This window comes from Lactuca sativa, chromosome 7 (genome assembly GCF_002870075.4).
Source record: "Lactuca sativa cultivar Salinas chromosome 7, Lsat_Salinas_v11, whole genome shotgun sequence".
Taxonomy (NCBI): Eukaryota; Viridiplantae; Streptophyta; class Magnoliopsida; order Asterales; family Asteraceae; genus Lactuca; species Lactuca sativa.
Genome location: NC_056629.2, coordinates 31,939,567 through 31,958,451, shown reverse-complemented (window position 1 = coordinate 31,958,451; position 18,885 = coordinate 31,939,567). Strand labels below are relative to the sequence as shown.

Sequence of the window (18,885 nt, the reverse complement as noted above, 5' to 3'; positions counted from 1 at the left end):
GTTCGATGCTCAATTGTATGCCTGTCTTGGAGAACAAAATCGAGAACAAAAGTAATCCATTGGCATCATCGTACTTGTTGAAGTAATCGAAGATCGTTTCCTCAATGCTTTCCAATTTAAACCCTCCAATAAATAACTTCCCTTCGTCTGAACCTATTGACCCCTCTTTATTTCTTGCACATTGTAACATCCACAAAAATCATGCCAAATTTGAAAATTTTCAAAACCATTTATTATTACAAAACTTGTTTTCAAAATATTATAATATCATAGTATCCCAAAAACAAGTCATAAACATGAGGAGTTATACGATCACACCTTTACCTTCCCGCAATCATCTGATGTACTTGAAACCAAAACTAAAACTGTAAGCCCGAAGCTTAGTGAGCTCCCCAAAATACCCATATACACAATAATACACATTTAATCACAAACATCATACTATGGGTCCAGTCAACCATCAGGTTGGAATACTCCAGATTCTCAACCATCTGGTTGGAATGCCAACATACTATAGGTCCAATCATTCTCGGGATGGAGTACCCCAGGTCCACAACCAACAGGTTGGAATGCCCACATACTACGAGTCCAATCATCCTCAGGATGGAATACTCACGGCCCATAACCATCGAGTTGGAATGCCCAGGTCTATTGGCTTTCGCACAAAGCAGATAAGCCTCAATCATCAATCCAACATGTGCACAGATAACAGATAACCAAATAACATTCTATAGACAGACAAACCAATCTAATTGATCATAACCGCATATAACATCCTATCTACCAGGATACTGATCTAACGGATCATAACAACCTATACCATCCTATCTACCAGGATACTGATCTAATAGATCATACAATACTCAAGCATATAACATATTCGGATAACAATCCAAAAGGGTCGACCTTGGTGCCTTAAATCCTTGAGTATAGTGAGGAAACTCACCTCACAAATGTCGAACTGAAGTAAAGAATCGAACTCCCGAATTGCTGTCTCACCAGAAATCCTGAATTATCAAATAATGAATATTAAGTCAATAAATGGGAATGTCAATCTTGACTAAGGGTCTCATACTTCATTTTTTCCTTTCTCTTTATTGGGCCAAGGCCCATTTGCCAAATCCATAATCTTAAAAGTCCATATATCCAAGGCCCATTAATGACCCAATTTTCCCAATTGGGCCCAACTTCCTAATTAGGCCTTATTATAGGATCTCTTATCAAAACTGGCCCCATTTGCAATTATTCAGAGGGCCCCAGCAAGGCCCAAGTCTAGTTAGTCTAAAAGCGGCCCAAACCCGAAGCCCAATTTGACAAAAGCCCAACAGAGGACGTACGCGGGGCGTACTCTTCCCGACGTTGACCACCATCGGGGTGGTTGACTCAGTATGCTGGGCATAGAGGATTTACGTGGGGTTTTGCCAAAACCCTAATAAGCGCTTAATGACTTAAGCACCTAAGCCCAAATTCCAGATCCATCGACCAAATGTGTCTTTGAACCATAAAGTCGTGAACTTTAAGACTTTGGACGTCCAGAAAGCTCTTAACACATGGTCTTAATCCATTAAGACCTTCCTACTCCATGCATGAGACACATTTAGCTATTGGGACATCATTTTTATCACTTAGGACCTCCTCAAGGGCCTAAAAGGACAACTCATCTCGTCCAAATCATATCATGCATCAACTTGGGACTTTTGGGACAAGAAATGGTTCCATAAAGCTAGCATTCTCTATAACATACAAGCATAAAGTTTGAAGCTTTTTACCTTCTGGAGCTTCTATATCACAAGGAAACTTCATATCCACAAGCTTGCCTTCCTTCTCCAACTATTTGATGCAATGTATTCACCTTCAAGAGCTTAAAACACACACTAACTCACGCTCACACACAAAACTAGGGTTTGGAACGTTTTTGGAATATGGAGGCTAGGAGTAATGAGAGAAAATGAGCCATAAGGATGTTTATATAACCCAACCCTAAATATTAGGGTTTGCATCTGACGCGAGTACGCTTAGCGTACATAAGTGTACGCCCAACGTACATAAGTGTACGCCCAGTGTACTAAGGCGCGCCCTAGTACGCTTAGCGTACTAGCCTTGTCTCCAAAGTTGCAACTTTAGCCCTTAGGCTTCTCATGGGTCGACTCCTCTAACCCCGGGGACTATAAATGAAAAATAATGATAGAAGAGAGGGTTCAGAAATATCTACAAAATCTCGGGATGTTACACACATGAAAATATGGAAGGTCGAGTTGTAGTTTTTGAATTTAGGGTTAGAAAAGAGATGGATAAGAAAGGTGTGGAGAGGAACCATCTATGGGTTATTGGAATTTTTGAAGTTAAGGTAGAAGACGAGCCAAAGAATAGAAGTAATGAAGGAACTCATCTCCATGTTTGTTGTTTGCTTGCAGTCTCTTTCACTTGAGACAAAAATAGTGGCGGGTGCAGCGGTGGGAGTGACTGAGAAGAGGGGTAGGGAACTGAAGGGCTGGCTAGTCAACGAGAGAAAGATTAAGAGGTGGATGAGGTATGGTGTAGGGCCCATTCCTAATTATTGAACAATATTCTATAATAAATAAATAACAAATCTAATAAATATACTAAAATAAAATACTTAAGGGAAATTATAGTCTTTTTATATATGATAGAAACAAAGACCGCAATAAAATCATACCATAGGAATGGTCCAAGTGCAAAGTAAAAATTAGGGACAAAAGACATAATTTTAAGCAAACCACATAGACGATTTCAATAATTTACTCTAACATTTATAATTTTTAACAAATGACAAATAAGGGTGCAAAACTCACATGTCGGGTAGTAGAGCACTAGAAGCAAAACAAAAGTCAAAAGAAAACAATTTATATCATAAATAGATTTGTATTTTTCTTTGGATATAAATACATTCCTAATTTGTTGGTGAATTTTAAATTTTATAACTATATATATATATATATATATATATATATATATATATATATATATATATATATATATATATATATATAATGTTTTTCTTTGATTTTTCTCACAACTAAAATAACTTAAAGATTGCAATTAAATCTTATATTATATTATAAAACATATTAGTTATATTTTGAATTTCAAAAGGCATAAGTTACAAAATTTTTTGTACAGATCAATTATGCGTAAATAATTTATTAATACATGCCAAAAGTTTGAAGACTTTAATTAAGGGAAAAAAAAGAAATTCAATTTAGAGGAAAATGAAAATTTTAAAATATTAAAATCATGTATATAAAATTAATTTATATTTTTTTAAACTAAACACAAATATTAATTAATTTACATCAATAGTATAAGACTGTACTATTGATCACCGCCACCTTACACATGCACACATCTATGCCATTATAATATGAAAGAGTGTTAAGGGTAATGTGACATTAAGATGACACCTCTTAACACAATTATAACATAGGAACCATCATGCCCTTTCATGTTAAGTGATGTTCTCTCTCTCTCTCTCTCATGTTATAACATAGAAACACCACTCTCACTTCAATGTTAAGTGATGCTCTCTCTCTCTCTCTCATGTTATAACATAAAAACACCACCCTCAATTCATGTCAAAACATTTTAGAAGCTGATGTGGCAAAATTTGGATGTTATTTCCTATGGCCCATACATTGTAGCATAACATACAATATAAACATAATTATTTTATTTTTATTACATAATAACTAATAATAAAATCCAATAATTATTTTTCCGTAAGAAACTATTTTCCAAAAAAATCTATTTATTATCGTCGCCTTGCACGGACACACATCTAGTGTTACATTATGTATATAAGTAATCGAGATGACTATTTTCGTTAATGTTAACACATAAAAATGTATTTTATAGAAGTATCAACACCATAAATATATATTTGTCCCAAAAACTGGAGCCTACTAAAATCTAAAGCCCGATATGACAGCACTGTCCGCACACCTCTAAGGTCGTTTTGAATATATTCAAATCATTTTTGTCGGTCTAAATCCCCACGATTTTAGTTCGTATGTTTATGTTATATGCCTGTGCCATGGTCATGAAGTTCTAGGTGGTACAAATTATATTAGAGGTTCTACACCTTGTTAAGGCTCAAGCTCGATGGAAGCTCGGATATGTATCTTTTTGAAACTTTTTAATCATTCAAGGTTAGTTAAATTGTTTTTTCGTGTATGCTAAGATAATCGTGATTTTGAATATTTTTATCTTTTATTAATTTATTTGATTTGATGTACTGTAAAAAAAAGCTGTGTACAGCTAAAACTAATTACAAGAAGTTATATGTGTATAGATTTTCTTCTTTGCTTTACTTTAAAACACATAACACGACTAAAACGTCAAAAAGGAATAATAAAAATAAGGAACATACATGGTTAAGAGTTACGAACAGTTGGGACCGCGAAGTTCAAAAGAATACTAGTTTTCAATCCTTATGACTAGAAATTCGGCATAACCAGATCATGCACCGACATTCATTTCATGAATATATAGAGTTAAGTAAATTTGCCGATAAAAAGTTCACTTGTATTATTTACGATTATCCACGTCTATTTTAATGGTTTATAATGACATTAAACTAGTATATATACACACACAAACACACATATATGATGACATTTGTTGAAAACTTATATATTCATAAGAACCCAAGAATTAAAAATGGAACGTTAGATCAAAATTAACATAATAAATTAAATTTTTTGATTATTTTATAAAATTAATAATTTTTTGATTTTTTTAAAATATGTAGATTTTTTTAGAAAACATGAATTTTGAAAAAAATATATTTTTTTTAAAAAGCTGCAATTTTTTTTTAAAACAGTAGTTTTTAAATATTAGTAAATTTTAGAAAAAAAAAACTGAAATATTTTAAAAAAAAAATAACTTTTCATGTGCATATATGCATATTTTTTCAAGTGCATATATGTAGGGATGAGCGTGCGACGGAACCGGTACCGACCCGTACCGTTCCCAATTTTCCGAAAACCGAATTTGATCGAAAGTCAATCCTGAGTACCGAACCGAATTAACATCTCCGGTACCGGTACCGGGAATGGTATCGGTTTTCAATACTAGTACCAATATCAATGATACCGAATCCCAAATTTCAAGTATTTTGAGTATCGAGTATCGTCCCATATTTTTAAATTCAGTACGGTTTGGTACCGGTTCCGGTACGGGATCGGGATTTAGGACTAACTGCTCATCCTCACATATATGCATATTTTTTCAAGTTTATATATGCATATTTCTTATAATATAATATTCATAAATAATCATAAAAAACCCATTTTATTTACTAATATATAAACACAATAGTATATGTATTTTATTCTATACAAAATAAAATATAAAAAACAATAATGCTACAAACATTCAAAGTGTTATCATTTTTTCGTGTCAAGATTTTCATATATTCTTCAATTTATCACTTTTCACATCTTCAATATTTTCCACAAATTCTTCCAAATCTACAAGATTTTTTTATTAATGCAAGAACACTCACGAAAATGCATATGTACATATCATGTAAGATTCGCATGTGATTTTATCATGTATGATTCACATGTGATTATATAATTTGATATTCACATGTGATTGTATCTTTTAAGATTCAAATGTGAAATTCACAAAAAAATTAAAAAAAAAAAAAAAGAATTAACGAATAACATTCACACAAAATGCATGTGTGCATATAGACATAATTCATATGTGGATTACATATGAATCACTGCATACTTATAGTCTTGCTTCTGATTAATTACTAATACATTATGCCAATTTACACAAATCACATATGATTTATAAAGATATTCTCAAAATAGAGGAACTGGCATATAGCTCGAAAAGGCTTTCATCTATAACCTAAACTAGTTTAATTTACTATCATCCATGTGTCCACAAAATATCGTCATAGTCCACGTACTACCGCATGACTCATAAAGTCAATATCCATCCCCTTTTCATTTTATACTTGGTCCATCAAATTGAAATAGAAGTTTCACAGTTTCGTGCAAGGATTTAGGACAAACAATAACTTAGATTTAAGCAACGTATCATCAACGTCATCAAATAAATATTACAAGACTACTAAAAATGTTGATTATGACTTAAGAAATAAGAATCAAATTAATATAAAAACTTACCACTTGAAGATGAACCAAAATCGGATTTGTAACATGTGTTGTTAATGTCAGGCCTTTTCCAAAATAATAAGTTCATTTTGACTTCAAAGATTGATAAAAACTGAGATTACTGTTTAATAATGGAAGAGAACTATTAAATACAATGGAGTAAAATGGTAATCAAACAAACATGGATCGATGTTGTAAATACATGATCAACATGGTTATATCCATAAAAACTAGAAAGCAAATGTTGATCAATGTGTAGAGATTGCAACGATATCGTGAACCACAATCTTAACACACTCGATCTCCCATTCAAATTCAACATGTGACCGACGTAACCGATTATGGAGAGATTAGTCGATGAAGAAACGACATATAAGTTACAAATCTATATGGAATTGTTGAAGCGCAGAGGTCATCGATTCAAAATCGATCGGAGATGAATGATAGACAGTTCATGGAGGCGCCCATGGATTTCAGATGGTGGTTTTGGATTGGGGAACAATCGCCAACAACACTATGAGAGAAAGAGGGATGGTGAATGAGACAATTGAGGGTTAGGGGGAAAGAGAATCGATTGGATTTGGGGGAATAATCTAATTTCCAAGATTAATTTTTTGTTTTTTTATACCAATATTACCCTTAGGATTATGTTTACAAAAACCTAATATGCCAATAAACATACTCATATTTACAAAATATGTCGCTGATTATCTAAGCCATCAAAACAATTGGTCAAACATTCCACTTTTAGTTATCGGGTTCTCATAAAACTATGAGTTTTCAAATGATCATTCCTCTCTCTTTCTCTGTGTGTGTGTGTGTGTAACGCCCCATTTCTGGTATGTAATCTAAACATAACATTTTTTCCCCTTTTCTTAAGCTGTACTCGACGAGTCAGAAGCTCGACTCATCGAGTAGAGACGGGTTTTGCACGCGGGTTTAGCCGGCGACTCAACGAGTCTATATTCTTGGACTCGGCGAGTCTGCCAGTCTGGATGAAACCCTAATTTCAAGGGTTTGCACCCTATTTAAACAACCTTATGAGCCCTAAACCAGCCTCCATCACCGTCAGAACGTCCCTTGTCAAACCTTAGCATTTTTGAAGTATTTTTCACCTTGTGAAGGATTTTGGTGCATTTGGGGGTTAGAAGAAGAAGAGAGAAAAGGGGTATTCAAAAAGAGAAAAGAGGATCCAAGTTTCTGGTCACATTTCAGTTCCCATTGAGGTATGAAACTCGAATCTTTACTTCCTAGCATTTATATCTCCTTAAAAGCTTGCTATTGTTAATTTGAGTCATTTCTTGACTTTGATGTCGATTTGAGAAGTAGTTGAGATGAATGGGCTTCAGATCTAGGCATTTTAGAGTTCCATGAGCTCAAGGTTGCCACCTTTATTGAGCCAAGTTCCCATTCCAAACCTAGAACTCCACTTTTAGCTTATTTTGGGTAATTAAGCTCTATTTGATCTTGCATGCACGTAAAGTTGGAAACTTTACGTGTAAAACCAACCCTAGGGACCCAGATCTATGGATTGGATGCACTGAAATCGACTGTATAGTATTAGCATGCATGAGACTCGACGAGTCGTTCTTAGGACTCGACGAGTCGGTTCGTGATCCCCAAATTACTTCCCCCTTTTTGTGTTACGAGTTGGATGAGTGAAGATTAGATTCGGTGAGTTAGGAAGCATAATTAGAAATGGAGGGACTTGACGAGTCTACGCCATGACTCAGCGAGTCCAAGGCAATCTTCTTGCCTCAAGAACAGACTCAACGAGTTGTTCATACAACTCAGCGAGTCACAGACAGACGTGTTCATATGATGAAGGAGCACTCGACGAGTTGTTCATACAACTCGGCGAGTCGGATCGGATGAAGTTAGAATCGATGTTAGTATCGAAGAAGAACTCGTCGAGTCTTTGCCAAACTCGATGAGCAGAAGCGGGTAGATTTTAGAAAGAATGATAGGGACTCGGCGAGTTGGCGGCCCAACTCGGCGAGTCCGGTCAACTAATAGCTGGCTTTGACCAGGATGTTGACTTTGACCAGGGGTAAATAGTCATTTTACCCTGAGATTAGTTATCAGTATTTGATTTAGTGTTTATGGGATTTGTAGCCGGGGAGTTCCGGAGCAACAGTCAGACAGTTTCAGATTTAGCATCTCAGCAGTTAGCGTTACGATGTGAGTTTTCCTTCCAGTAGGAACGTATCTACAGCCACAATGCCGGCCTGTTTAGTCAGCAGTAGTTTCGGAATTCGGTCCGATGCAGTAGTTCAATGTGCTTGATGTCTTTGTGATTCAAGCATGTCTTTGTGTTATGTGTTCCGGACTTCGGTCCGATGCAGTATGCAGTTTATGTGTTATGTTAGTAGATATGATTATGCTATGCTATGTTCATTCAGTTTCCGGACTTCGGTCCGATGCAGAGGGCAAGGCCCTGGTTAGTTCCAGACTTCAGTCTAATGCAGTTTCCGGACTTCGGTCTGATGCAGAGGGTAAGGCCCTGGTTAGTTTCGGACTTCAGTCCGATGCAGCTTTCGGACCTCGGTCTGATGCAGAGGTCAAGGCCCTGGTTAGTTTTCAGACTTCGGTCCGATGCAGTTTTTGGATTTCGGTCCGATGCAGTTGGCAAGACCCAGTATGTGCTTTATATGTTATTGTATGGTATGTTGTAGTTTGCGGGAGCTCACTATGCTTTGTGCTTACAATTTCAGCTTTGGTTTCAGGTACTTCTGCTAGCAAGGGGAAGATCTTGGGATGATGGCATGACACACACCACAGTTACGATTTTATCCTAGGAGTTTTGTTCAGATATTTTGATATGATATTGACTTTAGTTTTGATTTGATACATTTACCATGACATTTTGAGACATACGATATATGGTTTTATTATATAACATTTGATGTTGTGGTTTTTGGTAATGTTAAAACAAAAATTTTTGGGTTGTATTTTTGGGATGTTACACACACACACACACACACACTCTCTCTCTCTCTCTGATAAAACTATATAGATCCGGTAAGAATTTTTTTTGGTAGGAAGGTAAAAAGTGTTTTTTTGGCATATTTTTTTGGCGAACAGAACAAATGAATCACTAGATGAATTAAAAATAAGATGATTCATAAAAAATTACCCAAAAGACATTTCGATGATGATTCATTTTTACGATGATTTTGTTTATATTCACTAAAATTGTCATAAAAGTGGTTTTTTTCTTGATTTACTTAAAAATAAATCATGTAAGTGTTTTTTTAGGAATTTTTTCTTGTGAATCATCTTATTTTTTAATCATCTAATGTATTATTTTGTTTGTTTGCTAAAATATATATATAAAAAAATTTCTTAATCCCATAAAATTTTTCCTTCTTATTTGATCATGATTCATATATATATATATATATATATATATATATATATATATATATATATATATATATATATATATATATATATATATATATATATATATATATATATATATATATAAGATTAAGTTATTTTGAGATCCAACATTTATATGATAACTTCACAAAAAAAAATCGGCCAAAAGCTTTTAAGACAATACCACCACACAACCCTAAATACATCGTCTATGCAAGCTACACAAATCATGAAAAAATGCGAAAAAGGAAAAGAAAAAATATAAATATATATATATATATATATATATATATTTATATATATATAAAAACCTAATGAATGAAAATCAATTTTGCCAAATGTCATGTTCTCATTAAATTTGACACATGTCATTTTCTAAGAGTTTTTGAATTATTTCTTTTCCACTTGTCATTTTCTTAAATATTTTATTTTTCTTAAATTTAAAATTCACATTTAATGAGATTTATATATGTAAAGTAGATCATTCTATTAAATTTCATAATAAATGTTCTACAACCTTTATTATTTATTTTATTTATTATATTCTTTGTATTTATGTAAAATTATTCTTTAAAAAATATGTAATGCTTATAATTTTATATTAAATTTATTTTATAAACCCGTGTAATACACGGGTCTCACACCTAGTATATATATATATATATATATATATATATATATATATATATATATATATATATATATATATATATATATATGACTGATTTCCTGGAGTACTCTCTCCTTTATGGATGGATGCGCCATTGGTTAAACTACCTTAAATGGTATTACCTTACCACACTTTCCTCTTGGGTTACCCTCGTGTGTGTGTGTATACATATATATATATATATATATATATATATATATATATATATATATATATATATATATATATATATATATATATGAGAAAAGTGAATATACCCTTAAGGGTATATAAACTTAGGTACCCAAACCCACCGTAATATATCGTTTTGTTTGATATATTCATTATAAAGTACTTAAACTTTAATTCCTAACTTGATTTGATTCCAAGATATTCAAAATTTCACTATTATATTTCTCTTAAATCACATTTTTTTTGTCGAACACCTACTAGGCTATATATTATAGTTGAAAATGAAAATTATGTAGATGAAGATAAATGTGAAATTTATAAAAATCTTGGAAGTAAATCAAGTTAGAAGTTGAATTATAAGAATGTTGGACAATTACAATTTATATATATATATATATATATATATATATATATATATATATATATATATATATATATATATATTTGAATGTGAACAACTGTATAAATATGCATATATGTACATTCAAATATGAATTTATACACATTACAAACATAAAAAAAATGATATTTTAGTAATTCGTAGCTTACGATCAACCTGGACGATGGGACTACAGTTCAATGGTTATGTTAGTTTTAAATTTTTTTTGAAAGGATAAAAAGTACTCTAAGTTTTTGAAAGAACTTACTACAAACTTCATTTGTATCCACAATAATTTCAAATGTGTGAATACTCTACGTTGTGGGTTGGAACATCTTAATCACCTTGATTTTTCTTCTCACCATAATGTTATTATACGAACCTTTAACCTATGTTAGATGATGATCAGATGATTAATGTTACAAAAGATAAAGAAGATGAATGAGGTTTTCTTGGGTTGATGATCGAGTGTGTCTTTGACAAATGATGGTGTACACATCAAAAACTCAATTAATGTTGGAGTATTATGGCAACAAATTGTTGGGCGTATCAAGTTCCAAATGAAAAAAAGACAACTTTACCCTCACGTGACGTACACGATCCCTTCATTAACGGTGTATATTAAAGGCTAATAGACTCAGGTGCAGGATTTGGAAACCATAAGGACCAATCAGGGCCGGCCTGATGTATTGAAAATATAAGTTAGGGCTTAGGGCCCCATTTTTAGGGGGGCCCACTAAAACCAAATCCTCTAATGTCGATTCCATATTTCTCTTCTCGGCTTCTGCATTCGTTGATACACATACGACGCCTCAAATAAAAAGCGACGATCACACTTCTTCCTCCCTTCTCTATTCTCCCGGAATTAATCTCTGATTGGCTGATTCCCTTTCTTGATTCTAGTAGGCTTCTTCAATCACAATTCTTGAACTGACACTGAAAATAATGTTGAATCGCTGAAATAGCTTTTGTTCTTCTTCCTCCTCCATTCTCGGCTACTATGAAGACCGATGAAGTTCTCTAATCATTAAGGTATGTGCTGCGTTTTTTCACTTGATTTTTACATTAACTGATTATTTATTATGGTTAATAGTCGATTTTTTCATTATATGTTTTCACTTGATACATTGTATTCTCGATTTCTTTGTTGTTGTTTGATTTTTGATTTTTTGAGTTAGTATTTTCATTCATTTTTTGTGTTGCTGGTAAACTGAATCTTAATTTGTTTACTTCTTGTCATGGTATTACAAGATTTATATGATTTGATAAACTAAACTGGTAAACTTTAATTTGTTTACAACTTGTGAATTGTGTTTTTGTGAATTTGTGTTTAAACAGAGAAAAAAACACTGCAAGTTTAAACAGAGAAAAAAAAAAGACAATCTTCACTTGTCTATTGATCAGTTTTTATGTATGTGACTACGGGCTTGTTCATTGATTTTTTTGTTGAGTTGACTATTTTTGAGTTGAAAAAGACAATCTTCACTTTTATATTTATTTTTATTACAGAACATGGTTGGAACGAAAGGGCTCCAAATTTTTAGTTCGCTTATAGCCCCAAAAATGGTTGAACCGCCCCTGGGACCAATCATATCAATTTTTTCAAAGTTGGACCATATGTGAAGATTGGAGCAAACAATAGGACCAAAACTGTAATTTACTCCAAATGTAACAAATTGTGTAAGCAACAAGTATTCTTTGGTCACTTCTTTACATTTCATCATGGACCAAGTCTTAAGTTGAAATTTTGACAAATTTCATTCGCTATAAATTCAACATCACACAATATCCAAAAACATGTAGTCCCAAAATGCCTTCCTTTTCACCTTCAAAATTCACCTCCGTCTTCCTCGTATCAGTAATTCTATCATTCAGTTTGACCACAGTAGCCGAAAACCGAACCACGAACATAGGAGTGATCATCGATGAAAGAACCCGCGCAGGAAAAGAACAAAAAACCGCCATTGAAATCGCTGTCCAGAAGCTCAATTCAGGCTCCAAAGATCACAAGTTAGCGATTTATTTTACAAATTCTAGTGGAGACCCTCTTGAAACTGCTTCTTCTGGTAATTATTCAACTTTTTGATTTTACTTTTGCATTTATATTTATACCTTTCTGTTGGGGTCATATATGTTGATTATTTATTATAGTTCGACTCATATTCTCTTTATTTTTCTTCTTATATATCTCGAATTGCAACAACTAAAGCTTTGATAAATTTGTATGTTGATTGTTGTAGCGAACGAATTGATCGAAAAGCAAAAAGTGCGGGTAATAATTGACACGAATTCATGGGAGGAAACTACAGTAGTAGCAAAAGTAGGAGAACGAGCTCGAGTCCCTGTTATTTCATCGACTACTGCCGCTTTACAACCACTATCGCATCTTCAATGGCCTTTCTTGGTACAAATGACTGATCTTGATATATCTAACGAAATAAATTGCATTGTATCACTCATAAAAGCTTATAATTGGAAACGAATCATTGCGATTTATGAAGACAATGTGTATGGTGGTGAATACGAGGGTTTCTCGATATTATCCGAGGCACTTCAAAAGATCGATTCCATAATCGAACACCGTGTAGTTGTTCCTCATTTCACTTCACCATTTGATCCAAAAGAGACTATTCGCGACGATTTAGCGACAGTTTTGACAACAAAGCAATCACGGGTTTTCATTGTGTTGAAGTCGTCTTTATCGACTGCAACTCGGGTGTTTGAAGAAGCTAATAAACTCGGATTAACAGGGAGAGACTCGGTTTGGATTCTTGGAAATGGGTTTTCAAGTATTCTTGATTCAATCGACCCATTGGTTTTTCGACCCGTGGAAGGTGCTTTAGGAATCAAGACTTATTATTCCGACAAAAACCCGCGATTTTTAGAGTTTAGATCCACCTTTAAAGCGATCTTCAAATCGAATTATCCTGAGGAGGATAAATCTGAGCCATGTATCTACGCTATACGTGCATACGATAGCGTAGAAACTGTCTGGCGTGCGTTAGATCATTTAGGAAATCTAAACGATACAGATAGTGGTTTCCAAGAGAAGTTGTTGGATACAATTCTATCAAACAACTTCTCTGGTTTAACCAATACGATAGCTTTCAAGGATGGAAAGCTATCAGAACCTCAAGTGCTTCAACTAGTGAATATAGTTGGAAAAAGTTATAAAGAGCTTGCATTTTGGTCACCCGGGTCGGGTTTTTCGAATACCAGTTTAAAACAATTATCTATAATTTGGCCCGGGGATCTAATAAACCGAATTCCAAAAGGATGGGTGATGCCTAACAATGTGAAGAAAATGAAGATTGGTGTTCCCGACTCTACTTCGTTCCAGAGGTTTGTGAAAGTCGAATGGATCGAGAGTACAAACGAGACCAAATATTCCGGTTTTTGTATCGCGGTTTTTAGGGCTGTTGTCGCTACTTTGGAGGAGCAATATGGATACACGTTACCTTACGAGTTTATAAACCATACGGGCTCCTATGATGATCTGATTGACAAAGTCTATTATAAGGTACTTCTTAATTTCATCATCAGAAAATTTAATTATTAGACATAGATAAACTAATAGGATATGTATTATGCATTGTCTTTGGGCGTGAAAATTGTTAATGACAAGCATTCTATATCATAAAGGAAAGTAGGTTGTTATTTCTTGCATTTAGCCCATATTAGGTCAAATGCCTGAAGCAACAATGTACTTTTATTGATATGTTTATTGGCTTTCATTTCCTTCTTTAAAGCATTATAGCTTTGATAAATCTACCTAATTATAGAAATATCTTCAATAAAAACTAATTTTCATTGTGATAATTAGATAGATTATAAAATACAATGTCTTAATGAGACAAAAAAATTGTTCATATAATGCTAATAATTGGATAGATTTTTTAAAGTACGATGTTATGAAAAAAACATGGAAATTCGGTTCCCTGATGAGAAAAATAATTGAAAGTACAATTTTATAATATAAAGAAATGAGCGTATCTATGATACACAATTAAATGAAAACACATTGCTATTTCTTGCATTTAACCCTTTAATATTTGTCATTTTCTATCGAACATCAAAAGCACAATGAACGAACCATGTAACAGTGTTTCACATTTTTCCTAATTTAGCATTTTGTCCTTCAGTATTTCACATTTTTAGATGAACATCAAACATCAGTTTGTGCATTTTTCCTAGGTACAATGTATGCATATTTTCATCCTAAATGACACGTAGTTGCATATTTCTTTTAAACACCACTTTATTGCATAAATCATGAAAATATGAAATATTGTTGCATAAAATGAGCATTTAATATGAAATATTACCAACCGACATGACCTAATGATGTTTGTTGTTTATGCATATTCGTTCGATGATAAGACATACGATGCGGTTGTTGGTGATGTCACAATACTCGCAAACCGCTCAAAGTACGTTGAGTTCACGCAACCATTTACAGAGTCGGGGTTGTCGATGGTGGTGCCAGTGAGAACGGACCCACAAAGGGCATGGAAGTTTATGAGACCATTCACGATAGAGATGTGGTTAGCCTCCGGTGGCATATTGTTCTACACAATGTTTGTAGTGTGGTTCATGGAGCACCAAGTGAATCGAGAGTTTAGAGGACGATGGATGGATCAACTCGGGACTGCATTATGGTTCACCTTCTCTTCTCTTTTCTTCTCACATAGTAAGTAATTCAGTTTAATATTATTTGATAAAGAGAAATTTACAAAAATAACCATTTACACTAATGACATTACAAAAATAGCAAAAAAAAATCGAAATTACAAAAATAGCCAACGATTTCGTAGATGGAGATGCCCCATCTGCGAAATGAGCTTCTCATCTGCGAAAGTACAAGCACCTAAAACACAGCTGTGCTTTAGGTGCTTGTACTTTCGCAGGTGGTTTTAATTTTTTTTTTTTAATATTTTTGCTGTATATATAGGGGTAATTTCGCAGATGGAATAGGTCCATCTGCGAAATACTCTCACTCTATCTGCGAAATCGTGGTATTTTTTGTATATATATATTTTTTAAGTTTGACTATGAAATAAATTGGTTTGACTACGAAATCATGTTGCTATATAAAAAGTTTTGTAGAAATTATACAAAAATTATAATTTCATAGTCAGACTTTAAAAAAAAAAAATACAAAAAATACCACGATTTCGCAGATAGAGTGAGAGTATTTCGCAGATGGACCTATTCCATCTGCGAAATTACCCCTATATATACAGCAAAAATATTAAAAAAAAAAAATTAAAACCACCTGCGAAAGTACAAGCACCTAAAGCACAACTGTGCTTTAGGTGCTTGTACTTTCGCAGATGAGAAGCTCATTTCGCAGATGGGGCATCTCCATCTGCGAAATCGTTGGCTAATTTTGTAATTTCGATTTTTTTGGCTATTTTTGTAATGCCATTAGTGTAAATGGCTATTTTTGTCATTTTCTCTTTGATAAAACTAAGTGTTACAAAAAGTTACGACTTAATGGAGAAAGCCCTACTTTCTTTATTAAGTCGTTATCTATGCATTAAGTCAGACAGGAACACTCATGTATGCACATGGTTGTTTCTTTTTGACTTAATCTGGATAAAATGATTTAACGGATTAAACTAATAAAATTCGGCTTAAAGTATTAAGACATCAACATTTTACCTATTTTTGCTTCTTCTTTTCTTCCACTCAATGAGGAAAATACTTATGATATGGAAATATGATTATAGGAGAGAATATAAGAAGCAATCATAGCAAGGTGGTTGTGATGATATGGCTCTTTGTCGTGTTCATTTTAACCTCAAGCTACACGGCTAGTCTTACGACAATGCTCACGGTCCGTATGTTAGAGCCCACTGTGCAAGACATCGAGTTGGTAAGGAGAGAAAATGCACCCGTGGGATGTGATCCAGATTCTTTTGTGGGCAAGTACTTAAGGGATGTTTTGAACCTCAAAAATATCAAGAACATAACAAGCCAAGACGAATATCCCGAAAATTTCAAAAACGGAAATATAGTGGCTGCATTTCTAGAGCTCCCCTATCAAAAATACTTTCTCAAAGAGTATTGCAATAAGTACATGGCCATTGGTCCTTCCTACAAATTTGGCGGTCTAGGCTTTGTAAGTATACAAATGTGCAATTCTTTTTTACACAGGACATGACATAACATAACATAACAATATTGTATTGTATTTGGTAAGCAGTGAGTTAGACCAAGATATCAATGATACAAACTTATAACTTTTTGTCCACCACTAAAAAATGGGTCATTGATGTCACCCGAAAAGTGGGACATAAACTAATGTCAATAAAACAAAAATTACAACTTTTTTGTACAACCCCAAAATGTGAGACATTGAATCATAGACCGAGGTCAATGAGACAAATTTGTAGTTTTTTGTCCAATTCAATAAGATGGGATATAGAAGCTCACATCAATAAGATAAAACAATTCCAATTTTTTTGTTCCTTCCAAAAAGATGTAACATGGATTTGCTCTTGGTTTCCATCATTGTAAAAGACATGAATGTCCTCGTCATCAAAAATAACCCTAGAAAACTTGTTCTATCCTGTGTAACAAATGCTCCGATAACCGATGATGTCTTTTTCGTGCATCTTTGTAGGTTTTCCCTAAAGATTCTCCGATAACCGATGATGTGTCAGGGGCAATTTTATCCCTCTTGGAAGAAGGTAGGATTATCAACATGGAGAACCAATGGCTTGATACATCCCAAAACTGTTCAAGTTCCGATTCCGGGGTGGAATCGGAAAGACTTAGCCTCGATAACTTTTGGGGAATATTCGTCATATCCGGTGCCACTTCAACACTAAGCTTACTACTTTTCCTCTATCGGTTGCTCCACAACAAAATTGAACAACGCATTATTAGCTACCATGGCTCTCAATGGAACAACAACAATGAGAGCCGTTTTAGAAGAGCAATCAGACTTGTTATGATAATGCTTAGTTTGAATCCTAGTCGAGTCCAACCGAGAGAAAACTTGGACTCATCGCAGGAATGGAATCATCAAAACCCGCCACAATGGGAATTGGTGAGTCCCACGGAGGTCCCGGAGCATTTGGAAATTGGTAGGCCTACTCAACTTGAAATTCCCATGAGAAAGATAGAGCATACTATGACAATTTGAGATTGGAATGATAAGTGATGGGAAAAAGAAGATATAAAAGGAGAAAGTAGTCTTTTACACCAAATTCGGATTTAGGATGTGAATGGAAACCACCATAACGTATTCTTTCAGAAAATACCTTGTGTATATATATTTATTTATTTATAACTTGTATTTGTTTGTTCTTTTTATTATTATTATTATTATTATTTTAAAACCTCTTTCCAATTTCCAAGCATGATGTTACTTTCTCTATGTTATTACAAACTTTATAATATTTAGTTTTTATGGAAGTACAATGCTCTAAGGAGATTAGGATGCTATAATAAACAAATCAATAGAAGAAATGAAAGTGATGCTCATATAAGCAAAAAAAAAAGATACATTTGAGTCTAGTATCTTTTCCAAAGCATACTTGTTATATACATGTGTGTTCATTAATGTTTAGAACGTGGAGATAAAAGGCATTATTTGTGACTTCACAAAAAAAATGTTTGTTTAAAAGCAAAATCTTTTTGATTAGTGTACGACTATTATTTTTCCGATTGATACTACTTTTAGGCCTAAAAAAGACTGTTTTGTCACAATCATTGTAGTAAAGGCAAAGTTGTAAAATCTATTTTATCGACAAAATCTTTAATAAAAAAAAAAAAGTCTGAGCCTATAATTAATGTTTTGGCTATTTGTTGTGATTTGCTTACAAAATAACGTGTAATTACCTTTTATTAAACAACAAAATTACAGAGTAATCTATATTGAAGTCTGTAACTACATTTGCAAAAACATGATAATTGCAGTATCGTGGAAACATGGGCTGAACTGACCGGGTCGGGTCTTGGCTATTTAATATTTGGTTGGGGCATTGGGCCTAATAAAAAATTAAGTTATATTGGGCTGATATTAAATAAAAGTATAAAACTAAGCATTGAGTGGGCCGAAGACCATACATTAACATGCAGGCTAGTCCTGCTATATTACTAGTGGATTGAATTTTGGA

At 33.5% G+C, this 18,885-nt stretch overlaps 1 protein-coding gene across 1 annotated transcript; it reads left to right on the top strand.

Moving 5' to 3' along the window:
* The first annotated feature begins 12,516 nt into the window (after positions 1–12,516).
* LOC111892052 (glutamate receptor 2.7) lies at positions 12,517–18,181 on the top strand. The gene is made up of 5 exons (XM_023888114.3): positions 12,517–12,822; positions 12,997–14,276; positions 15,137–15,446; positions 16,489–16,880; positions 17,385–18,181. Exons 1-5 carry the CDS (start codon positions 12,567–12,569, stop codon positions 17,907–17,909), a joined length of 2,763 nt encoding a protein of 920 aa, XP_023743882.1. The 5' UTR covers positions 12,517–12,566; the 3' UTR covers positions 17,910–18,181.
* Positions 18,182–18,885: the final 704 nt, after the last annotated feature.

What these genes read in the sequence shown, in the direction of transcription:
- LOC111892052 (XM_023888114.3), top strand. Translation starts at nt 12,567, where the DNA reads ATGCCTTCCTTTTCACCTTCAAAATTCACCTCCGTCTTCCTCGTATCA. An exon ending in TCTTGAAACTGCTTCTTCTG is followed by an intron (nt 12,823 to 12,996) that starts GTAATTATTCAA and finishes TGATTGTTGTAG; the next exon opens with CGAACGAATTGATCGAAAAG. An exon ending in TTGACAAAGTCTATTATAAG is followed by an intron (nt 14,277 to 15,136) that starts GTACTTCTTAAT and finishes TTCGATGATAAG; the next exon opens with ACATACGATGCGGTTGTTGG.